Genomic DNA, 25267 nt, shown 5'->3' with positions numbered 1-25267 from the left:
AATGCTCATTTGCCTGCAGAAGGAGGAGACCATTATAAGTGGGGTTATTTAGCAATTTTAGAACTAGGTTTTACTGATGAATAGCACGAGAGAAAAAAAAAAATACATCATTTTAAACTCATGTGTTTAAAATGATGTAATCAGTACACAAGTTCTCCTGTAAGCTGTAAATTCAGACAGATGAAATATGTTTGGTTCATCCAGCCAAGTATATAAAAATGAGGAATGAGATTTTTTTTTTTAATCCACTTTGTTGTGAATCTTTAGGTTCATCCTACCGCTCTGATTTCTTGTTGTGTTATTGTGATTAAGGCAGGTTAGAGAAAGAAGTGATCTTGTGTGGAAGAGAAACAAGCTGATCAATTACACCTGCTACAAATAGCTGTAATTGCTGTGCAGATTGCTAGCTGGCATGCTGGCAGTTGATCATACGCAGAAAGCAGCCCTGTGGTGAAAAATCTGATCAATCAGCTAAGTGGGTCACTAGTGTGCCGGTGCTGTCACGTCATCATTCAGAATTTCACATGAAAAAACCTTTTCAGCAGCATCATTTGATGACTGTCACTGTCAAAAAACCCTTTTTTGTTTTTTTGGGGTTTTTTTCCCCCTGCCAATCAGAACCTGGCACTGTTAGGTTTGTCAGTTTGTTTTTTATACCTGACAAAACATTACTGTAGACATTCAGGAAGTAGGCGAGTTAGCTGTTTATTCACTCTCCCCTATTTTGTGACAAAGTTCCCCCTCTCCGCCACGCCTCTTGGCTCGTATCTGACGATAGAAATTTCCCTGCTTCCTACTATTATGTTTTAAAAGGGAACTCCAATATATTTCACTTCACGCAGCGAGGTATGCCCTAAGCCTTACTAGCGTCACAGGAAGCCGAACTTTTAATCTACATCTCATCAGCAGCAGCACTTTATCCTGTTACCTGAGTGAAGGAGCAGTATCTCATTCAGTAATGCATCTTTCAGAACAGTGATGCAACCTCTCGAGGCATTCACCTTCTTCACACACCTGAGCTTTGTCTAAAGCCTGTTTTTTTTTCTCCTGCTAACAAACTGGAGTTTCCAGTTACAACTGCCAGAATTCTCCTGCTCCCTCTCTGGAAGATTCCCCTCCTGTCTGCAAATCAAGACTGGATTAAATAAAAAACATCGATCTGGTGCCTCAGACTTTATTCCCATTCTGTAATGAATCTGGTTTATTTCACATGCTACTAATGTGATTTCTTCCTCCTAGGTATCGCTTTATAGCCGTGACTCCCTGCACACACAGAAGATTGTATGCAAAGTCATATCTCCTCCATGAGATTGTGCAATCCCCCTCAGCATGCAAATAGAAAAAAATAGAAGTAAACTTGTAAAGCTGCTTTGTACTTTGTCATCATCAGTTGAGACACTTATGCCTCTGATGAGGCTGAATAACAGCGTGGTTTTCTTGCGGGTTACTGTTAACAAATATTTAGACTCTTAATGTAAAATTTGTGAATTTAATACAAAAGCTGTTTGAGAAGATGCTTGTTTTTACTCCACCTTCTGCTTGTCCAGTGAAAGAATAAATGTAAATCTAGTGAAGCGTAAATCATTTATCGCTCCTTCTGTTGTCCAACATTCCCAGCCCGGGGCTCCAGAGCATGACTGCTTACCGTGCCCATTAAGACCCTGTTTTTGTTGCCTAAATGAGAATTTTGCTGGCAACTGTCCTCCTGGCCTCTTTGGATTTGTCCTGCACTCTTTTCAGAATAAATGGAGTGTTTCAGGACTATTATATCTGCAACGGCTGCCTCTGGCCCTGCCCATGGATCAGAAAGTGTGTTTTTAGTCCTAGTTTGAAGAGGGTAGGAGTCAAAGCTTTTGGCCTCCCACGTGGCATTGTCCAGATGGAAAGGGAGGACATGGAGCATGCTGCTACAGAAGCCCTGCAGTCATGCAAAAAATAAAAAAAATCCAACACAGTGGGGCACTGATGGCTTTCCAGACTGCAGCTCTTGGCTGTGTGAAATTCAATGTGGGAGTGAGCAGGTCGCAGAGACAGGTAGCACACATAACGTTTTAGCTGTAACATTTAAAGGGTTTAATCTGTTGTGAGCTGGATACGAAAACCACTTTACTGTCTGGGATGTGAATGAGTCAGCTACTAAGTCTGAATCACATCACTCACTGAAGACAGACTTACCGAGGCTTTAAAGAGAAACCAGAGCTTTCAGAATAAAGTAAGCAGTGCTGACCACACACTGATCCTCTCTGTAAAACAGGAGAACCAGAGATTATTCTTACCACAGAGCCACAGTTTAACCCCTTTATTTAGTGTCTCGCTGGCATACACTTTGTTTCCCATGGGAAGGATGCTTTCATATAGTAGCAGTGTGTACCTTCTTGCATTTTAACTACGTAATTGCGCTGAAGCTAAGCAGCGTGGAGTTTACAGAAATCAGCCCTTCTGTGTTTTTCTGTAAGCATAATGTTTCTGACAGCTTACGAGACTCAAAGCTACAGTTACTAGTAATAAAACCCTTAGATCAGATAACTCCGCCTGCAGTTCCTGCTCATTTTAGCACCTTTCTGATTATTATTTGGGGTTTACAGCTTGCACGGTTACTGTTTAGGTTGATCAGATTTAAAAAACAAACACCTGACTCAGTAGCTGCTCCACACAGCAGAGCATTTAGCAATTAAAGAGGCAGATATCGGTGTAGCCCTAAAGAGGACATAAAAAAAATGACTCTTTGATTTGCTAATGTTTGTTTTTCCATTGTGGAAATATGTTTCCCAACACTGTGAGCATGTGATGTGTTAATATTTAGTGTGCAGTTTGGGGTGGTAACTCAGAGTGTCCAGATTAACCGTCTATGCAGTTTAGAGAATAATGTGATGTTGTAAGGTGACTTTATATCATGCAGATGGTGATTGAAATCAGGCATGTTGTTCTAGGTCTTCTTATGAGCAGCACAGGATTCAAGTAATAGTAAATGTGTTTTTTTTAAGACGTGGGTAACTTTTCTGTTAGATTGTAGGTTTCTGTCAACTTCAGTCTTCTCTTTTTTTGGGTTTAGCTGCTGTTTGTTATTTCTTATCTATGAAATAATTTAGTTGTTTATCTCTTTTATATCAAATATGTCCTCTTATCAGTTTTGGCGCTGCTCTGTTTGTCACCGTTTTCTATTGTCTGCGTCCAATCAGGAAATAAAAGTTGGTACACGGAAGATGGAAATAGCTAGTAGGCATAGACGTAAGACAGCTGGGGATTTATCCTGTCAATAATTACTTTGGAGGATTCCGTGGAAACCTTCACTTCAGACTGTTAAGATCATTACTTGGAAAATTTACTGCTAGGAAAAATATAACCAACCAGAGAGATATGCTATTTTTTTCCTTTGGTTTTGCAGGGGGGCAAAGCTGTATTAGCACCCATAGTGTCCCTGCATTCTCTTATTTATGATCTTCTTATCCTTCTATGGTTGTGTAAGTTGTATTTATTTATCACATTGATTGGGAACAGTTCCCTGATTCTTTTCATCAAGTTCCATGTCTGTACCTCACATACCAGTGTGGTGGTGCTCTGCTACTTATGAGATGAAGTTGGTGGTGAGTTTAGCCTCTAACTGTGAATGTAAAACTATGTACTGGTCCTCAGTGAGGACAAAAAGTGAATATGCACGAAGACCAAACGTGGCTACAATATGTGTAAAGTGAACTTTAACAGATTAAAGTTGCAGTTTGATTTTGGCAATATTGGATTTGATGGGAAAAAAAATGTAAGAAAAAAAAATTAAATGTATAAATATTCAGAGATATTAAAATTCTTCTAGTCTTCACCAATTTTTTTCCCAAAGTAACATTTTTACTTGTTGTCATTCAGGGTGCTCTATGAAGGTAAGGAGCGTCTCATCCAGGGGTGTGAGGTCATCCAGGCAACACCATACGGACGCTGCGCGAATGTCAACAACAGCTCTGCAACCTCGCAGCGCATCTTCATTACCTTCCGCCGAGCACCACCCGTCCAGCCGCAGAATTCGCTGGCCGTGACGGACATTTGTGTCATCGTCACCAGCAAAGGCGAGACGCCGCCGCACACCTTCTGCAAAGTGGACAAGAACCTCAACTGCGGCATGGTGCGTCTGAATTTAGTTTCTTAGCTCTCTTTCAGTAGCATCACTCATGAAAGTTCAAATACATAATAAGAGTGTGATCGATCTTTCAGTGGGGCTCCAGCGTGTTCCTGTGTTACAAGAAGTCGGTATCCGCGTCAAATTCCATCAGTTACAAAGCCGGTGAGTAAAAGTGATCAGTTTCAAAATGCCATCTTCAGCTGCTGTTTCCTGCAGCTGCTGAACAGTGGTTACTGCTGTCGTGTTTTTGTGTCCGTCTTTGTGTAATTCAGTTTTTAGTCTTTGATTCATCTGATTTCACCTCACTATCTCTCTTTTTTTTTTTAAATGATTTGCTCATGTGGTGTTAAAGCTGTTTACAAGAGCAGGTAGTTAATATATATATATAACTGAAACAATGTTTTGTCTTAGTTAAAACTGTACTGTAATATTATGCAAAACGTAAAAGGTTGACAGTAATAGTAAATACAATATATCAGTAAATCACTTTGATCGTTGTGTTACTGACCAGTTAGATAATAGTGTTTTAAACAGTAGAAGCAAGAAGAGTGTGTGTGAATGAGAGAGGCACATGTAACCGTTGGTTACACGTGGACTAGTTTAAATACCTGGGTCAGCCATCCAAAGCAACAGACTGTGCACAGGTGAGGTGTGTGAGAGTGCAGGCAGGGTGGAGATGGGTGGTGATGAGTGTCAGAGGTGAACTGTGATGGAAGGATTGCAACAAGAGTGAAAGGGAATGTTTACAGGACAGTAGTGAGACCTGCTCTTGTGTATAGTTTAAGGACAGCGGCACTGACAAAAGGATAGGAGGCCGAGCTGGAGGTGGCAAAGCTGAAGATGCTAATACTATCATTGACCAGGATGGTAAAGATTAGAAACGAGTGTATCGGAGGGACAGTTCAGGTTGAGCAGTCTGGAGACAAACTTGGAGAGCGAGGCTGAGATGGTTTGGACCTGTGCAGAGGAGGGACAGCAGGGACACTAAATATACTGGACAAACAGCGTCCAGGCAGGAGGAAAAGGGGAGGATGTTTTGCAGTCATGAGTCTTTCCAAAATGTGCATTTATGTTAAACACTGATAACAAAACTGCAGCAGCAAGACGTGTTGGCGCATTGTGTGCCATCACAATGGCCACTGCTTACGTGTTTAGGTCACCTTCAGCGTGTATCGCTGATCTTTGGGTGACATTTTCACTGACTGAAAGCTTCCGCAGAAGTTTGGCCTTCTGAGCGCTTCATTGCGTAACGTCATCAGGGTTCACATGTGCACACACACACAAACATACACGCCCTGTGGAAACATGCAGGCCGGCTTTATCTTCTGGCCGGCCTTTTTCCTGTGAAGTGGCTGTTTATTCATCTCGGACAACTGCGCTTCCTGCCACGCCCTTTGGTGCGTCTGCTGTGCGCGCGCGCGTGTGTGTGTGTCCATGCATGACCAGAAGAATGTGTGTGTTTTTTCATAGTGACAGACATCAAGTTGAGCTTCTTATTTCCTCAAAATGAATTATACAGGCTGCTGACTGTAAGAGCATCAGAGTTTCAAAATACTGATCTCCCTTTTCTTAACGGTAGGAGTTTAATCCCTGCAGGGAGACTGGGATTAAAGGCCTGCCTGGAAGTTTGAAGACCTATTCAAACTATTCAATAAACTTAAACGTTACCATGTGTCTTGCTTTGAACGACCACATTGTTTCATCATGTGATTTTTATTTATTTGTTTGTGTGTTATTCTGTGCTCCAGGTCTAATCTTTCGTTACCCAGAAGAGGACTATGAGTCTTTCCCTCTGTCAGAGTCTGTACCTCTGTTCTGTTTGCCCATGGGTGCCAACATCGAGTGCTGGGCGCCGAACACTCGTGACCCTCTGCCTGTCTTTTCTACATTTGTCTTAACCATCTCCACTGGTGAAAAGGTAAGACATAGCTACTAAAGGAAGATTCAAATTTAAGTGTATAAAACTCTCTGCCTAGCCAAAATGTTTCAAACACTTTAACGTCCACCTCTTGTTGCCAGGTGTATGGATCAGCCATCCAGTTTTACGAGCCATATCCAGCAGATCTGTTGAGCGAGAAGCAGAAGATCCAGCTGGGCCTTCTCACCACGGTGGAAAAGAAGATGATCCCCAACCGGCCTGTGAACACCAATAAATGCATCTGTCTGCTCTCCCGCTGGCCCTTCTTTGAGTCCTTCCGCAAGTTCCTGATGTTCATCTACAAGTTCTCCGTCTCAGGCCCGCACCCACTGCCTATTGAAAAGTAGGAAACTACTTGGCAGCTGTGGAAACTTTCAAAATCATTCATTGGCCACTTTAATGCCAACCTTTTAAAAGGAAACCTCTAACATGAGTTTTATTATTTCCTTCAACAGGCACATCTCGCACTTCATGCACAATGTCTCATTTCCTTCCCCTCAAAGACCCAGAATCTTGGTCCAGGTCAGAGTTTTTCTCTCTTGCTGTTGGTCAAAATAAATCTGAGTTTCCGCATGTGCAGTACTCAGGGAACATTTGTTGGGATTTTTTTTGTATTATTCTGTTACTGATGTTATTTAATGTCCTCTGCAGCTCTCGGTACACGACACTTTGATCCTCTCCCAGCCCGTGTGTACACCCTTACCGCTCAGGTACCTTGGCCTGCTCAATAAATGCATAACAAAGTCATTTCTCTACAAAAAAACCTTGTTCGGTTAATTCCTGCATCGTCGTCTTTTTTAAAGCCTTTTTCTCCTGCTACTTCTGCTGTTTTCCGACTGATTTGAGTAATTCAGCTACTTTATTTTCCTTTTTGTAGTTCTGGACGCTGCCTTATGCAACCTTGAAACCTCATAAAAATGGTGATTGACAGGCTTTTGTTAAAGCTAGCACCGGCTGCTATTGATATTCAAAGTCATGTGTGCTGCAGTCTCTACAATAGAGATTTAAAGGAGACAGAATTACTGCACACAAGGCAGTCAGTTTTAAGTTGTGGTTATGAAGGCTTTTAAAATGATCGGTTTGTTAGATTATGAAAAAAAGCATCGCAAGCTGAAGCATTAAAGCAGACAGCGAGATTGTTAAACAATACATTTTATGTTGATGGTGTTATTTTGATTCTGTGCCTGTATTTCTGCCTTTTCCTTGTTTCCCATTTGATTAATTCTGGTTACATTTGGTTACAGACCCAGCAATGAACCCTTCTGTTTCCAAATTCTTTTCCCTTTATTTTTCCTTCTCCTTTTCTTTCCGCTGTGCTTTCCGTTCCCTGTCCGAACTCATCACTTCATTCCTCTCCTCTCTTCTCTCCCTCCGTGCCAGCGGGGCAGACTATGGCACTCTGCTGATGAATCTGGGCTCGGAGAACTGCGCCACACTGCTGCACTTTGTCCTGCTGGAGAGCAAGATCCTGCTGCACTCGCTCCGACCCGCTGTGCTCACCGGAGTGGCCGAGGCTGTGGTGGCTGTGAGTAGGCTCCAACATGCACTCTCATATTGTCATACTCAAATGTATTCAAATATACTCAAATAGATATAATTTATTTGCTGGATTGGATTTTAGCAAAGCTTTTCCTGCTTAGTCTGATTACAGTTTAGATTAGTTTTTAATGTCTTAATGGCCAAAATTTGGATTTTGTTCATTTCTCAGTGTCGACAATTATAATGGCTGAAAACGGGGTGAGAGAAAACAAAAACAAACAAGAGACGAGAGAAACACCCTTCAACTGTATTATCAGTATTGACATCGCCTAGTTTGTCCACCAGAGGGCACTCTGAAACGTCCCTGTTTGCAGCACTTTTTTTAAATGTCACAAAACAAAAGAACCAGCTGATCCGAGCATAGTCAGGCAGAGTGTAAATGAGTGAATAAACATCCACAAAAAAATGTCAATGAAATCTATTTATTTTCATTGTGTCTGAAAGAAAATAACATCTGCCGATAGATCAAAATGTTGGATTTTTTAATCACCACATATCGGTATCCTTCTTAAAAATCCTATATTGGGCTCTAATGAAGAGCTGCCTGTTTTTAGGCAAAGCTGGAAACTTGAATTTGTGTGTTTTCCTCTGCAGGAGTTCCCCTCAGTGCATTTGCTTTGTTATTGAGTCCATTTAGCTCATATTTGCCTGCAGTGTTTCATTGCCTTTGCTGTCAGTATGGAAAGAAATGAATCATCAGCTTGACCTAGTGCTGACATGCAAAGCGACCACACAGCCACTGCCTGGGCTGTTTTGAAAATCAGGTCTAATATTAACCATGTGATTAAAATGAAAAACATACACATTAAAAGTCAAGAAAACAACATTATGACTGCAGGCTGTGGTGTCTCAGTTGTGCAGTTGTTTAACTTTTCAATCTGCACATGCAAAACATTGACACATGCATTTCCTTGACTTATCTGAACTTTTTAGATAAGAAACATATGGTTAGCACTATAAAGTGTTGCACAATAACATCTCATTAAGGAACACAGCAACAAAAATATATTTGCAAAAGGATTAAATGAATAACACGCTGCAGATGCACAGTTTAACTCCACTGTGTTTGGATAACCCAACACTTTCCTTTAAAGTGACATAAGTAGTAGTCGAGTCAACATTCATCAGAACTGCAGAGAAGAAAACTGTCTGCTTACTTAAATAAAAACACTAATTAAGAGCTTACAGAATGCACAGCTTGTTATTTAGGCACTCGGTGCTCAGACAAGCCTTACATGTACAAGGGGATGGAGAGAGAGATACAGCACAGTGACATAAACTACATTTAGTAAATGATATATGCTGTATATGTAACAGTATCAGTAATTAGTCAAAGACAGCTCAAGTGGTCCACATGGAGGAACTGTAACTATTAGTTTCATTTCCTTTCACTTATGTTTTATGGCTGTAATGAAAGAGCATTAAGATGAGTCAGGTAGAGCAGTTTAATCCAGAAAAGCAGCAGCAAGAAGAGGAACAAGTTTCTGAGCAGTGATGTGAGCAGCACTGCACGTCTTTTTTTATTCATGTAGACACAAAATCGGTAATGGAGCCCGAGTGACGCCTACACTGTAATCAATACTGTAAACATATTCAACTCTCGATAATGTAGTCCTATTGAGTATTGGTAAGGGTGGTTTCCATTTATCCATTTATTGCCTAATAATGTTGCAACACAGTACCATGAAGTCCAGATAATGTTAAAGTAAAGCATCTTTCTTTTGGCTGAAAATGCCTGTCATGAATGACTAGAACCGCGAGTTAATGACTTCCTTTTTAAACTTGTGACAATTTTAAATTGCTTTCATAGCTGATCATTACTTAGTGTCTCACATGTCCCTGCCTGCAGGCAGCGTAGTATCCAAATAACTCTGGCACTACTCAGGCTTTTTGAACTTTGAGGTTTTTTTCACTGAATGTAGTTGCTTATTCTCCAGTTCTAGAAAAGTAAGGATTTCACAATTCTCAAAATCAACCCAAATAGGTTTCAGCTGTTACAGTAGATCAGTTATGCAAGTGTGACCCCCTAAATTTGTCTTATTTACCTTCGGTGTTCAACTTATAGATGTTCTTGAGGGGTGGAGCAATATGAAAAAATGGGCTCGTGAGTAAGGAAAGAAATATGCTGCGGTTGTTTTTGTTTTTTTTACACATGGGAAACCCTTTAAAAACATCTGTTTGGGAGTAATAATCCTGATTCTGGCTTTTGTCTCCTTCCAGATGATTTTCCCCTTCCAGTGGCAGTGTCCCTACATCCCCCTGTGCCCGCTGTCTCTCGCAGGCGTCCTCAATGCGCCGTGTCCATTTATAGTGGGCGTGGACTCCCGCTACTTTGACCTTTATGACCCCCCACCAGATGTTGTTTGTGTGGATCTGGACACGAACACCATCTACCTGTATGTTGTGCTTTGTTAGAGAAAAACACACTTTGTCTTCTACATTAACAGCTCTCATTATGTTGAACAACTCTTTCCCAGATTTTTGTTTTCAGCTGTCTTTTGTTTTTTTCCAGTCTACAAACGTTGTGGTTTTGTATGTTACAGGTCAGATGAGAAGAAACACAGCAACTGGAAGAACCTCCCAAAGAAGCCCTGCAAGAGTCTCATTAACTCACTAAGCAACTTGCACCACCAGCTGGCCACTGGTACAAACAGCATCTTATTTGTATTGCAAAACCTGGATCACTTACCTGTTATACCAAGTTACCACAATTAACGTGGACAGGGTTCTTAATCTTTACCTGAACACTGTAAGCTTAAATTACAAAATGCATCATGGTATTCTTTTAGTAAATATGGTAGTCCAAAGCTGAAAATAAAGCTATACCTTTAAAAAAAAGCTAACAATAAGTTACAAAATTTTATATAATGGGAAAAAAGCATCTGAACTATATGCTATTCCTTTTTTTAAAAAAAACAAATACGCTTTCATATTTTCTTTTCTGGTTGCTCGGTTGATAAAATATCAGAATTATTTTACTATGTCAAATTTTTGATGCAATAAAAAGTACTTGCTAGCTAGCTTAACTGTAAACACTTTAGTCAAAATCCACACTGAGCATGCTCAGTCTCCATTATAAAACAGCAACAGTTAATGCATTTGATTCTAATCATTCATACGCTGTGCTTATATAGACCTGTCTGAACTTTTTGACAGCACCTTAGGCGTTTTGGTCAGAAAGCTAATGCTAACAGCGTTAGTAACCTCACTGTTCTGTGACTCTCATAATTTTCTCTCTGCATCATTACATTATCTCCATCATCAAGCATTATTACAGGAAAGTAAATGTGGGGAGACCTAATTAATAAACCTATTATTAATTGAGAGTACATTTAATAACACTTTATAAAAGGAGAGAGCTGAGAAATTTATATAAATTATTTAAACTGACCACACTGGCTTGTTTTAGTTTCGCTACGCCCAGTGATGCCGGATGGCTCGGCTGTCGACATGACTCCCATGGACGCGGACTTCACCTGGCACAAGAAAAGGACGGCCCTGGAGATGGAAATCCAAGAGGCCTTCCTTCGTTTCATGGCCTCCATCCTGAAGGGCTACCGCTCCTACCTCAAACCCATCACCCAGGCGCCCTCTGAAAAAACCACGGCTGCAGACTCCCTCTATGACCTACAAGGTAAACACGTGATTCACCAAACACTATGGATTTGTTGATAGCTTCCTGGATCTGTAACCTTTGCATAATTTACAGCTTTAATTCAGATGGGCTCAACTCATGCATACTTTTATTGGCATCTCTGTTTCAAGGAGTCAGGTTGACCGAGTGGTTGAGAGGCTGGGCACATTCATATGCCCTTTAGTCCAATTCCCTGCCCTCCCTTCCATGTACTGTAATGGTTTAAAATAGACCATTAAAGGTGTTTTTAGAAATTAATCACCTTTCTCATCAGCCATAAGAGTGTTTGTTGCTGGGAAATAGGCTCCCGGCTCCATTTAATTCCCCTCTCAAAGATCAATTTTAGATGATGTGAAAGAGAATCTTCTTCACGCCGCATAGTTTAACACTTTTATAAATAGCTGCACATTGATTTGATGAGGGTCACTCAGGAATAATTAATATAATGAGGCCAAAAGGACAAAACTTCTTATGTTTGTCCTTTTAAGATGCAGTAAAGACTCTAATTTTGTTTATTGCTAAGTCACGAAATTAACGAGTGACACTGAATTCATAAATTCTGTAAACTGAGATGACCGTGAAGCTGACGCCGCACTCTCTCCTTCCCTTCCTGCAGGGTTCCTCAAAAGCAGAGACCGTGCCCACCAGAAGTTCTACTCCCAGCTCACCAAGACCCAGATATTCATCCGCTTCATCGAGGAGTGCACCTTCGTCAGCGACAAGGACACAGGCCTGGCCTTTTTTGACGATTGCGTCGAAAAGGTGATTACCATCCCGGCATCATGCTGCCTCCAGGCGTGTAAAAAACACATGCTGGTCTTTGTTGTTTTGTTTTTCTCTTCCTTTGGAGCGTTCTTTCCAGGAACAGGCCTTTGTGTTACAGCGGTTCATTGGCAAAGTATCATTTGTACGCTGGGAGGCTAAGGAAGCCATAATTTCCTTTGATTCATTCTGTTCCCTTTGCTCTCTTCCCTCTACTTGCAGCTTTTTCCCTCTGATAAAATCACCGACAAGGGCACCAAGGTAATTGCTAATAATGTAATCAGATTTCCTTGCACCTTTTTTTCCCCCTCTTCATATATTTTAATTTCCCCCTATCTGATGAATGCATTCATGGATTTTTCCTGCTTTTCCTCTGACTTAATCACAATCAAATAAGCATGCTTTACTGCTTAATTACAAAAGCTTTATAGAGTATCCTTGTAACCTAGTTTATTTACTGGTATCAGACAGGAAATGGTCTACAGTCTGTGCTGTTTTCTAAATCTCTGGATGTGATCCCCTCTGCAGGTTGAAGGAGAGTCATCCGAAGACACAAGACTGCTGGAGCTGGATGAGTCTCAAAAGAGTGAGCACACAGTCTTTGTAATGCCTCCTGAGCCTCCAGTAGATGATGGACCGGATCCTGCTCCTCAGTACACGTAAGACTTGTAGTGCTTTAAGCGTACACTCCACAAAATTATAGTAACACTTTAAAAACACATCAGAGCTCAATAGGGGAAAAATCATGCTGAATGTCAACACCGATATGGGCATGTGATCAGTCTACAGAGGGCTGAATTCCAAGACACCCCCAAAAATCTCAGCGATAAAATGATGCAGCAGGAGAGTCCATTTGTGCTTACATGTGTGCCTGAGAATGTCAGGGGAGTGCTCATAATAAGAAAACGGATGATGCATTGATGAGCTCCTGGACAGTCTGAGGTGGATGGACTGAAACATAATGTTCCAGAGGTGGATTTAGGTCAGGCGAGTATGGGGGCCAGTCATTTCTTCATCCTCCAGGAGCTACCTGCATACTCTCCCCACATGAGGCTGTGCACCAGGAGGAACCCAGGACCACCTGCACCAGTGTAGGTTCAGACAATGGATCCAAGGATTTCATCTCAATACCTAATGGCACTCAGGGTGTTGTTGCCTAGCCTGCAGAGGTCTGTGTGTCCCTCCAGATCATCGCTGACCCACCACCAAACTGGTCATTCTGAATGATGTTACAGGCAGCAAAATGTTCCCCACGGCTTCGTCAGACCCTTTCACATCTATCACGTGTGCTCAGGGTGAATCTGCTCTCATCTGTGAAAAGCACAGGGTGCCACTGGTGGACCTGCTAATTCTGGTATTTTATGGCAAACGTAATCGGGCTTCAAGGTGCAGATACCGCTCCTGCTGATGGGTTAAGGACCTTCTGTGGCCCTATCCAGCTCTCCTAGAGTTAACTGCCTGTCTCTTTCTGCCAGTGGTATTAATGTGTCAACCTGGAGGAGTTGAACTACCTGTGCAACCTCTATAGTGTCTATGCATTGCCTCATGCTAACAGCAGTGACATTGACCCTAGCTAAATGCAAAACTAGTGAAAAAACTATCAGAAAAGAAGAGAAGTAGCCTCCATCTGTAAAACCATTCCTGTTTTTAGGGTTTTCTCGTTGTTGTCCCTCTAGTTCACCTGTTGTTAATGTCCTTAACACCAAAGCAGCTGAAACTGATTAACAACCCCCTCTGTTACTAAACTGATCAGATCAATATGCAACAAGTTAAACTGACTTGATGCTATACTCTGGTTTAAAAGTGTTCCTTGCTTTACATTCTGCAGGTATAAAGGGTTCCCCAAACTGCAGTTAAATCTATTTGACCGTCCAAGAGAGTTACGTCCTGCACTCAGCACCAGAGCAGCAGGGGCCAGTCTGTCCAGCAGCCCTGCACTACTAGCAAAGAGGACAAAGCAAGTACGTACTCACACTATCATCCTCAGCAGAAGTAGGAACGATACCTGCTTTGACCATGCTCTTCACCCTTTGTCTTTATCAACGTGTTCATCTGACGTGTGCCCGTACTGCTCCTATAGGAGGTCAAGCTCGCATACAAGATGGCAAAGCGTTTCTACTCCAACCCGCCTCTGTGGGCCCGCTGTCTGTTCAGTCACTGCTACAGTCTGTGGTTCATCTGCCTGCCAGCAGCTGTACGGATGGCCAAGTCAAAGACCCGGGCAATGCAGCAGGCGTACAACATCCTGTTAAAGATGAGAACCACTGAGGTGGAGATACTGGATGAGGTACGTTCACATTTTGTAGGAATATGTTTAGATTATCACTTCTCTTTAGATTTTTGGAATTTCATAGACAATGCAAAACATATAAAGTAATGATCATGTGTTTGTCTGCTGTCAGGTGTGTTACAGAGTGGTGATGCAGCTCTGCGGCGTGTGGGGTCTGCCTGTGATGGCTGTGCGAGTCCTGGTTGAGATGAAGAAAGCTGGAGTCCATCCCAACGCCATCACATATGGATACTACAATAAGGTTTACATATATGGCTTATCACTTTAACATCTGAAATGTGTGTGTGTGGTCTTGCTGATATGCTGGTTTATGGGATTTATTAAGCAATCCCATCTCATCCTTCATCTGTTCTGCGCAGGCTGTCTTAGAGAGCCCGTGGCCAAGCCGGAACCAGAGCGGCCTGATCATGTGGACCAAGTTGCGCAACGTCCTTCGTGGAGTCACGCAGTTTAAATACGGTTTAAACCGCACATCTTCTGAGAAGGGATCAACACTGACTACCACAGGTGTGAATCAAATGTACAAGGCTGTGTTCCTCTTGTTCCCTTTTCTTGCTTTTTTACCTCTGCTAAGCAGGTTATATGATTGGTTTGTTTGTTTACCTGTTAGGAGGGTTACTTAAACTAGTGCTGTCCACGTTAATCTTGTTAAAATGACGTTAACGGTGTAGGAATGTTTAGCTGATTTAGAGTTTAGAAATGTGTTAACATAGAATGTAGAATTATTGTATAGACACTGACACTGCCCTCAATGTAATAAAGGCCTGATTGTGTCATGAACTTAGGAGTAGATTGTAGGAGACCCCTCCCCCAGTTGAACTGTGAAAGGTCTCAACATTTGTAACTGGATAACTGTGGTCTGGAAGGGAGATGGTTTTTATGACCTCTAGGGAGTCACCTACACCCACAGTGTTTTAACTGTCACGCACACACATCCACATGCACACTCACTCACGTGCACACACATACACACAGGAACGCGCACATGTAGGCATTCACGTGCTCATGCACACAGACACAGAGTTTGCAGCACACCGTGGGGGCGTTTTATGATGTGGTCGCCTCTATAAAGCTGGCTGTAACTAACAAAGGGGTGAAGATTTTGCAGAGGGACATCGGCCTCGTCTTCCCTTCGAGAAGTGCATGCTTACATGAAGATGAATAAAGATGAATAAAGGTTTTGTGAAATAACTACTGAGTTCCGGTGCCGTCTCTGGAAGTTTCGACGAATAAAAGAACCGGGGTGAAACTGATTTCGCAACAACGGCATAACCGCATTAACGCAGCAAATCTCCGTTAGCGAGTTAATGCGGATCGTCCCAGGTTTGGGGCTGCACGGCGTTAGCGCGGTTAGCTTGTTAGCGCCGTCCAGCCCCACGCACAGGGGCGATCGGCGTTAATGCAGTTATGGCATTAACGTCATTTTAACGAGATTAATGCTGACAGCATTAGTTAAAACCTGAAACGTTATCAAACAAGAGGTTTACTCTACTTAGAAGTTATAGGACACTTCTTATCATAGCTTCATGATTACATATAAATTGGAATTAAAAAAAGAAACGATGACATTAACTTGATGTTAACTAGAAAATATCAGAAGTCTGCTGCTATACCACATGCAGTCTACTCACGTTTCTTCCTGCATCCTTCATTAGCTGCTCCAGTAGCTGCCTCAGCAGTCACTGATGCCGACTGTTTGAGTCATGGAAGTGCAGACAGCTCGAGCGAGGTCAACGGTGAGGAGAACAGTGTATTTGCCCCCAGCCATGACATGGAAGACGTAGCAGATAACCACTGCAGCGCAGGTAATGATTCCCAAAGCATCAGTTCTCTGTAACCCAAGGTCCAGCTGAGTCTCTGAGGAACAAAAACAAAAGATTTTTTTAAAGCGTCGTTTGTGATTACAGCTGTGTTTGTGTTTTTTTTAATTCTGTGCTCTCCAGAGAGACAGTGTGATCAAGGATATGGCTCCAAGGATGAGCTGCACCAGGAGTTGGCTGAACCGTCGCATGCTGCCCTTCCGCTGGCTGATGAGAGAAACGATACCAAAGCACAGCATAATGGTAAGAAAGGCCCAGCCTCAGCCATTCACCTCCAGTATTGTGTTGTATGCATCACAAACCACTACTTTTATTTTTGTTTCTTTTTAACCAGGAGGGGACATAGCTGGCTCAGTGGACAGTGCAGTAGCAGTGGGAGAGCCCCACAGTCCTGTCGATGGGTCGCCGCATGTCCACAGTATTGTTAGGCTGTCCACGGGAAGCTTTGACGGAGAAACAGGTAAGAAAGTAGATTTAGCTCAAATACTTTAAAAGGTTTTGGTGGAAATTCTGTGAAATTGGCATCACCTTTGAATTTGTAAAGCTTATTTGTTCCTGTTTCAATTAAGCTACATAAATGTAATTGTTGCATTACAATAACTGTATCTGTGTGCAGGTAAAGGGAAGCTGTTCAGGAGACACAGCAAGAACGATAACGTGTCACTTACCGATGACGATCCCTCGCTGCCGTCCCCGGCCGTAGCTCACCAGTCTCAGCATCAGAGGCAGAAATCCTTCTCTGAACGCAGCTGCAGCTTCAGCGCTGAAACTCGTGCTGGAATGCTCTCTGAGGCAGGCATGGACCACATGGCCAGCCGAATGGGCGCTGATGCTCGTATCCTAGCTGGAGTCCTCTCAGGAGGTCAAAGCCCACCCCCTAATATTATGCCCAAACCACTTTTTAAAGACTTGGAGGAAGAGCCTGAGGAAAATGAGGGGTTGAGGCTTAAAAAGCTTCCAGAAGAAGAGGACCCAGAAACCGCTGAAGAAAGAAAGACAGACGACAAAGAGGTGAAGGGTACCGTAGTAAATAGGGAGAAACAAGTAAGAAAAAACACTGAAACTAATGAAGATGATTCTGGAGTGCGAGGACCCATTTTGGAGAGGGCCGACGTGGAAGTGGGAGCTGACCCACTGTCACGTCTGGTGTCAGAGAGCGAAGAGTCGGCCTCTGTCAACAGTCAGGAACCGCCACGCTCCGTGCCTGCTGTGGTGTCCCGTAACCTGGCTGAGGAGATCGAGCTGTACATGAGCTTGAAAACCCCGCTGGGTACCAAATCCTCCAGCATGGAGCTCCAGCAGCCGCAGGTAGACTCCACGGATGCACCTCAGTCCAAACAGACTCTGGAGCGGAGGTCCAGCCTCCCGGTGCCTCCTGTGAAAACCCCAACTGGCTCACCGAGCAACACCCCCAAACGCAGCCCCAGCACTGTAACCCGCTCCAAGACTTTTGCAGTAAAGACAAAGACGCCTGCGAGCTCTACAGCGAGCCCGGGCCAGCGATCGTCCTCACTGACCGCACTGGTCAAGTCCTCTCAGGGGGGGTCGCTGGGCTCGGTCTTTAACACCATTTCAGGTATCAAGATGGACACGTTCTTAACAGGACCTAAAATTGATGTGCTCAAGTCAAGCATGAAGCAGGCAGCAAACGTGGCCAGCAAAGTGTGGGGGGCAGTGGCATCCGCTTACGCCGATTCAGATGATGAGGTGAGGGTCATTAAAAGGTCATTCCAGACATTTTAGGCAGTTTAACATCTGATCTGATGGAACAGGTGTGCCAGCCTGTTCTGCATAAAAGGGACGATTTAAAGTAACTTTTCTCTACAGGATGAAGCTCAGGCTGGTGGCGGCGGCTTCCCAGCTCGTCTGGATGAAAATATGCTGGCTGCACATGAGTTGGATGACAGTCCTGAGAGAAAAGGCATCCCAGGTTTGGTGGCGAATGGTCTGAACCAGAGCTGCACCAGCCTGGGCGGCAGCAGCAGCGGCAGCAGTGACACGGGCCGAGGGACCACACAGACACGTAAGCACTGACTCTCTGATGTAAATGAAGAAGCAAGGGAGGGGCAGCGAAGTACTTCTCAGGCCAGTGATGCCAGCTTTCAATATTGTTTTCATGTCGGCCTGCAGATCTGATTCCAGGGCGCCCGGGCAGAGGTCCTGACTCTGAGCAAAGCTCCTCGCATCACGCCTCCTCCTCGAGTATTTTCCAGAACTGTGCACTGGAGGTAGGACATGCATGAACAGAGTCTCTGTTTGCACTGCACTCTCACTGCTGATGTTTAAAATACAGCAGGGTTTGACGCGTTATCCCACTTACAGGTGCTGATGTCCAGTTGCTCCCAATGTCGCTCCTGTGAAGCGCTGGTGTACGACGAGGAGATCATGGCAGGCTGGACAGCTGATGATTCCAACCTCAATACCAACTGTCCTTTCTGTCAGACGGTCTTTCTTCCCTTATTGCACATCGAGTTTCACGACCTGCGCACGATGACCGGGTAGGAAACTGTCAGATGAGATTTTTTATTTTTCCTGTGTTGTAACACACGAACATATTCTTTGTGGCAACTCGAATTTAAATATCCCTGTTCTTTTATTTTCTCTTTAAGGTTTTATGTGAATCCCAGTGCCTCGGGGGACAGCATCCACAGCACAAGCACTCACCCCACAGCTAGCAGCGCGGCTGACATTAAGACACCAGACCTTATCACTTTCGCTGAAGATGAGCCGAGGGAGACCGCTGAAAATACTCCAGGAGCACAGAAGAGGTAAAATTTCATCTGAGTACCCTGAATGCACCTCAGGTTGCATGCACGAGGAGATGTATTTGCATGTTTGTTTAAATCTTCAGCACCGCTTTACTAGTGTTTTTATAGTACATGCCATCTAGTGGTAGAAACTACCACTAGATGGCAGCATAGATCTTCTAATATGATCTTGGTGCCTTTTACTTGGTGACTGAGAACAAAAAGTTATTGGAATAAACTTTAATAACAAAAATAAACTGTTGTTGTGGACCATTGCATTATTGTAAGGTCTTTACCTTATAATATAAAGTGATTTGAGGCAGATGTTTTGGTGCTATATAAATAACTGAATGGTTGTTTCCAGTTTGATTCCAGAGCCGGTACAGTCAGATCCCCTGGGTCTCCTGGAACACCAGGCAGCATGTAAGCAGCAGAAAAGCACCGGGACATCTTTGACACGTAGCAACAGTGTTGGAGGACCTCTGCAAAGCCTGGACTACTCTCAGAGACCTGGACATGGCGTCTCCACCACCAGCCTTCCCTGCAGTTTGCAGGAAGTGCAAGTCAGTGCCTCCTTTCTGTTCCAAGCCTTCACTGACAGTAGTGCTTTTATCCGCATGGAGTCAATGAGTGGAATTCTGTGTGTTTATAGGACGGCATGGGGACAAAGCGGCCAAATCCCAAACCAGTGTCTGTGCCGTACCTCAGCCCCTTGGTACTGCGCAAGGAGCTGGAAACGTTGCTGGAGAATGAGGGAGATCAGGTATAAATATAAAGACATTCTCTCGTGTTTTTATGTATATAGCAAGTGTCAGCCAGCAGATTCAAGATCCTTTGAGTTACACTTTGTGGTTTATCTGTCCAGGTGATCTACACCCACAAGTTCCTCAGCCAGCACCCAATCATTTTCTGGAACCTGGTGTGGTATTTCCGCCGCCTGGACCTGCCCTCTCACCTGCCCGGTCTCATCCTCACTTCTGAACACTGCAACAACGGAGTGCAGGTTAGACATAACATCTGGTTAAATGCAGTTTTCTCTTCTTCTATGCTTTCCAATCTGAAGGTATGCACTACTTGGTTGGGAAGCGTATCTGTAACCGGAAGGTCGCCGGTTCGATCCCCGGGCTCTCTGTCCTGGTCGTTGTGTCCTTGGGCAAGACACTTTACCCTACCGCCTACTGGTGTTGGCCAGAGGGACCGATGGCGCGATATGCCAGCCTCGCCTCTGTCAGTCTGCCCCCAGGGCACCAGTGTGTGAATGCGAGAGTGAATGAATAGTGGCATTGTAAAGCGCTTTGGGTGCCTTGAAAAGCGCTATATAAATCCAATCCATTACTACTGTCCACAGGAACTTGTACCAGCAACTAGGAGCTTTTAGACCAGAGTGTAGATTAGTTTCAGAACATTGGGTCGTGGAATATTTTAGCTATTTCACAATAGCTCGTAAAAAGTATTCTTGCTCTGTGGTGTGCTGCTTTTTTACTGTTTTTAAAGATTAAAAAAAATCTGCTCGATCGTTCTCCAGGGCTCTAGAGTGCGACCAATTTGGTCGCCAATGCGACCAAACTTTTCAGTGGTGCGACTAAAAAAAATATTTGGTCGCACCTGTGCAACCAACTGTTCGGGTAACAAAAAAAAATCTCTGCAACTCTCCGTGTGGTCAACAACAACAGACACACATTATGCCCCTATCGTGGAGTAAACCAATCAGAGATAGTCAGGGGCGGGACCTCTCTGATTGGCTGTGGTCCAGTTGAAAGTGCAGGTGGAAGAGAGAGGTGAGCAGCTTGAATAAAGCGATATCGATTCATTAACGGATTCCACACAATGACGTAAACACAGAGCAGACCCGACGCGTCAGAATCAGCTTTGTCTTTCTCGGCTTTCTCACCCGATGGCCCGAACACAGACATGCTGTCGGAGCTTAGCAATTCTGATGCGTCGGGTCCGCTGTGTTTACGTCTTTTTGCGCTGATTCTGAGCTGCAGGTTTTGTTTCTCTCCAACCAAAATTTGCCGAGCCAGCAGCAAAAGAAGCAGCAAACTACGCTTCACATTTTATCAATGTCGTCATGAATTCCCTCTGAGTTTTGCTGTTTTGCTTCCACCACAATAAAAATCACACTTCCTGCACAGCTCTCTCTCTCTCTGTGTACTTCAGGAACAGTTTCCCGTCTCAAATCTCTGTTTTCTGCATTATTCATTCGCTTATTACCCACCAGTCTACCGTTGTTTGCAGCGCTTTCTTTTTCACTTAAATGATCTCGGACAAGAAAGCCTAATTTCTGCTGTTCAATACTGAAGAAATTTTAACTTCTTAAAATTATGCAAAATTGCAGAATATTTTTAAGGTTATCTGCTATAAAAAGCCAGACCAGGAAAATCTCCTTCATGTTTTTCTGTGTTTTATTCTCGGTTACTTTCACACAAAGGCATCTGCTGTGATGTTCACAATGCTGATGAAGTCTCATGTGTATCAGTACTGATAAATGATCAGAATTATAATATTTCTGACTGTCTGAGGCTAAATTGAATCGAATCAGGACTTTGAGAACCGGAATCGAATGGATTATAGAAATCAGTGATGATACCCAGCCCTAGTGAGCAGCCTAGGCCTGAGAGAAGTGGATGTAGCTGTAATAAGAAAAGAACTGATAACTTTTTTGTTAAGTTAAGGCCTGATCCGTCTGAAATTCATAGCCAGTGCTCTGACACGGTGCCATCAATCTTTGAATGCTGAAAAAGCAGCAGTGTATCCATGGACTTCCCCCCCAAAGAAAGTGCACATGTAAAACTGCGGTGTTAAGCGATGCAGTTGAAAAATTTGAGTGCGCCTAACTTTTGTGCCGGTACGCCTAACTTTAAAAAGTTAGGCGTACCGGCACAAAAGTTAGGCGCACTCAAATTTTGTGCACCCATGTCAAAAGGTTAGTCTATATGAAATTGACCCACACATAAAAGATGAAATGCTGTGACTGTAATGGACTGAAGCCAGCAGTGATTTGCACACCACCTATAAGAAGGCTTCAGTCATCTAGACCCAACACAGCAAACTCATTCCTTTACAGAGGATGTCCTGTTAATTAGTGAGCACCATGCAAGCTGTGCTATAATGTCATGGTTTATTCTTGCAGCTGCCTCTGACGTCACTGCCACAGGACAGTAAGCAGGTGTACGTACAGCTCCTGTGGGACAACATCAACCTGCACCAAGAACCCGGAGAACCACTTTACCTGCTCTGGAGGACCTTTTGTAAGTGTGAAGACAGACATTATCAGTCATTGTCCATCAGTACAGTGTCGAGTGTAGAACCTGTATTTGCAGATTGAATTGTGAGCTTTCAGATTATTGGAGTGAGTTATACTGCATAATCACCACTGGGGGGCGCAAGATTTCAGCCTTTAAACCTCAAGCAAACACATTTTAGTTCACACTGAGAAAGAAGGTATGTACTCATTTCAAAAAACCCCAAAACCAGTCAGATGGAGTTTTGTGAGCGGAAAGTAAAAGAGCGAAAGGACGTAGGACCATACGTGTATCTACTGAACATCTCAAGTTTGAACCTCAGTGACCTTGAAGTGAAATTTTCTGAAAATCTTATCAATGCAATAACTTGGGAATGAGACAACATGGGATTTTGAAATTGATACCTTTGGTGCATGTATTAGGAGGTTGAGGGGTATTTTGTTAAAGTGTCACTGCTGAGCAGAACAGATCAGAGTGGAGGCTCTTTGCTAAAAGAATATTTCAGCAGACTCTCTGATGCTTTGATGTTTGTGCTCCCAGTGGAGAAGAGGGGAACTCTGGGGCCAACAGACCACCAGGAGAGCCGCACTCTCCTCAACACCATTGTTCGCAACATCCAGACCAACGACGTCTACGGGCCGATCAACCTGCTGATCCGAGAGATCAAACGGCGTCCAGAAGGGCTCAAACGACAGAGGTCAGTTCTCCTCCTTCACCTCTACTCACTGTTTCATATTTAGTCTTTTTTTAAGCTCTTAGTTGTGATTTTTGCTGCAGTGCATTAGAAAAGTGTCTGATGCCTCATGTGTGTGAATGTCTCCCAGGAGCGTCTATAGAGAAATACTGTTTCTGTCACTGGTGGCTTTGGGACGGGAGAACATCGACGTAGGTGAGTGAGATTAACTAGTGATGTCAGCTGTGACCTATAGTGTACTGTAAGAGTTTGAAGGTGATGAAAAGTGATGACGTGAAACGTTCCTAAGTCATATCTGTGTCGTCATCATGCAGAGGCCTTCGACAGAGAGTACCACAACGCATACAACCAGCTGAGCGCAGAGCAGCGCAAGTCTTTGCACTGCATCGATCGCCCGCCTACTCCCAACGTCCAGTGGTGCCTTAAATGTTTTGGAGCACCTTTCATCTGAACTGATCCTCTCAGCAGCAGAGACACAAACTCTTACTGTTCCTGCTTCAACTTTGGGGAACAGGAAGACTTTCGGACATCTCCAGCTCGACGAACATGGTACTGCTTCTTCCGTTTGCCTTGGAAGATGACGTTGGCCGTTTCACGTTTCTTTGCTTTGCTTTAAAAGAGGTTTTCCAAGCAGCTGCCTCAAAGTGGAACTGTTGTTGTAAACTTCCTGGAAAGCTGTAATGAATCTCTTCAGACTAGTTGAGTTGCTTTTCCTTACAGAAGCTGTATAAAGCGATTGATCACTGTACAGAATATCTGTGTGTGTGCATGTCAGCAGCTTTGCTCGTAGCCTTTTGCCTTCTTAACTCTGTCGTAGCTATACTCGTATCAGCTCGGTGTGAGACCGTGTACAGACTCTGACTCTAACTTTGTGCACTTTCTGAAGAAGAGTAAGTAAATCAAGTTCACCTGACTTTTTGTACAGTTTAAGGAAATCTCAGTCGAGGTTGCCTTTTTGTCAACAGCCCTGGTTGTTGTGATCAGAGTCTTAATGAATGTTCACATGTACAGGCTCACACTGGGGCTCTGTGCAGCTTTGTGTTGGAGCAACAAATTTAAATGGGAGAGGACTGAGGCTTTGGACAATCACTAATTATCAATCACTAAAATAGATTCATAACATTCCAGATGCCCTGTGCTCAAAGCAGGAGTATTGATCTCTGTGATAACATGTGACAGCAGCTGTTTGGAAAGTAGAGATCATGAAAAACAAAGACATCAATCTGAAGCATGAAGGTGCCACATCCCTGATTCCCACTGATTAAAACAACAGAGGAACACAGACAGCAGAGGTTTGCTGGCTTCAGTCGGCCTTTTTAAAGCTGCATTTTTAACAGTAACATACTGTGTTTGTTCAGCTAACATGTCTTATTCTGATCATAACTTAAAGCTGTGACTCTCATTCTCTACTCCAGCACAGAGTGAACCGCGACGGTTCAGACAGGATCTGTTTTATGGTTTACATTAAAGTGCAGAGGGCTCTTGATGAGTGCTGAAACTGTGTCAGGACAGAAGGTCTATGATATTTGACATTCCACTAAAAACAGTGAAACAGGTGGGAAAACAGCAAAGTGCTGCAATGAATTGTTGGGTAAAGATGGACCTGTGTGTTGACTTGAGTGTGGCGCTGTACTTGTACAGATGAGAAAATGTGTTGTAAAATATTCCATTTGCACTGCATAGATTAGAACCTGCTCTTAACCCACATCAGAATATTAACAATTTACACCATTTTTCATCCAGAAAGGAAATCTCAATTATTTATTTTTGTATTGTTGACATTTGGATTGCAGCTGCTGTGCTAACTTAGAGTTTTTATAACTAGCTGCCCCCGTTTTCCCTTTGAATCCATGTTAGGGGACTCCAGCCGGTGTTGACTTAGTAAATCTCCTCTTGGTGGAGGATGTACAGAAAAGTTTTTTAAAGATAGCAGGTGAAATGTTCTCTTACCGTCCTGTGGAAAGGAAATGAATGTCTACACATAAGTGCGCTGCAATAAATGAGTTTGTGAACTGATTGACAATGAAATTTGTCCTTTTTTGTCTTTGTGTTAAGAAGAGTTTATATTTATTAAACATCTGCCTTTGTAACATAGCTGTAGCTCATTTCTGTTTTTATGGAAGTAGATGTGATCTTAGTGGGGAAAAAAGTTATACTCATGTCAGTTTATCTATGTTAACTTATTCAGTTTGTCATCCACTGCCAGGAATTTCTGTTTCTCCCAAAAGATGTATCTATCTAATCTTAGAGTCGCGGGTGCCTGGAGTCTATCCTGTCATAGGGGGAAAGACGAGGTGTACCCTGGACTAAAACTTTGAAAATAAGCTATTCCTCTGCAGATGATCTGTTAGCTATTTGACAACTGCTTTTTCAAGAATTTTTAAATAAAACAAGGATGGGGATTGTCCTATAATTAGCTAAGACTGCTGGGTCAAGAGATGGCTTTTTAAGTAATGGTTTAACTACTGCCAGCTTGAAGGCCTGTGGTACATAGCTGATTATTAGAGATT

General features: G+C 43.2%; 1 protein-coding gene across 2 annotated transcripts in view; it reads left to right on the top strand.

Moving 5' to 3' along the window:
* Positions 1-24773, top strand: part of dennd4c (DENN/MADD domain containing 4C) — a 38478-nt gene extending 13705 nt beyond the window's left edge. Inside the window, exons 3-34 of one of the 2 annotated variants that reach the window (XM_087837645.1) lie at positions 3859-4111; positions 4201-4270; positions 5857-6026; positions 6128-6369; positions 6482-6548; positions 6678-6736; positions 7407-7551; positions 9786-9961; positions 10109-10209; positions 10975-11199; positions 11816-11961; positions 12184-12222; positions 12490-12620; positions 13790-13922; positions 14042-14248; positions 14364-14492; positions 14611-14758; positions 15907-16056; positions 16195-16314; positions 16406-16531; positions 16688-17778; positions 17899-18094; positions 18202-18299; positions 18394-18569; positions 18681-18839; positions 19183-19381; positions 19471-19581; positions 19684-19821; positions 21952-22069; positions 22604-22760; positions 22888-22952; positions 23072-24773. In XM_087837645.1, the coding sequence (XP_087693771.1) occupies positions 3859-4111; positions 4201-4270; positions 5857-6026; positions 6128-6369; positions 6482-6548; positions 6678-6736; positions 7407-7551; positions 9786-9961; positions 10109-10209; positions 10975-11199; positions 11816-11961; positions 12184-12222; positions 12490-12620; positions 13790-13922; positions 14042-14248; positions 14364-14492; positions 14611-14758; positions 15907-16056; positions 16195-16314; positions 16406-16531; positions 16688-17778; positions 17899-18094; positions 18202-18299; positions 18394-18569; positions 18681-18839; positions 19183-19381; positions 19471-19581; positions 19684-19821; positions 21952-22069; positions 22604-22760; positions 22888-22952; positions 23072-23208 (5482 nt within the window). In that variant the 3' untranslated portion in view covers positions 23209-24773. The remainder of the gene's footprint in view (positions 1-3858; positions 4112-4200; positions 4271-5856; positions 6027-6127; positions 6370-6481; positions 6549-6677; positions 6737-7406; positions 7552-9785; positions 9962-10108; positions 10210-10974; positions 11200-11815; positions 11962-12183; positions 12223-12489; positions 12621-13789; positions 13923-14041; positions 14249-14363; positions 14493-14610; positions 14759-15906; positions 16057-16194; positions 16315-16405; positions 16532-16687; positions 17779-17898; positions 18095-18201; positions 18300-18393; positions 18570-18680; positions 18840-19182; positions 19382-19470; positions 19582-19683; positions 19822-21951; positions 22070-22603; positions 22761-22887; positions 22953-23071) is intronic. The other variant, XM_087837646.1, reaches the window with a different exon arrangement.
* The last annotated feature ends 494 nt before the right edge of the window (positions 24774-25267 follow it).

Source organism: Neolamprologus brichardi, chromosome 3 (assembly GCF_056152115.1).
Source record: "Neolamprologus brichardi isolate AB-2024 chromosome 3, ASM5615211v1, whole genome shotgun sequence".
In the NCBI taxonomy this organism is placed as follows: Eukaryota; Metazoa; Chordata; class Actinopteri; order Cichliformes; family Cichlidae; genus Neolamprologus; species Neolamprologus brichardi.
The sequence above is the reverse complement of the archived record's forward strand: the minus strand, read 5'-3'. Positions and strand labels throughout refer to the sequence as shown.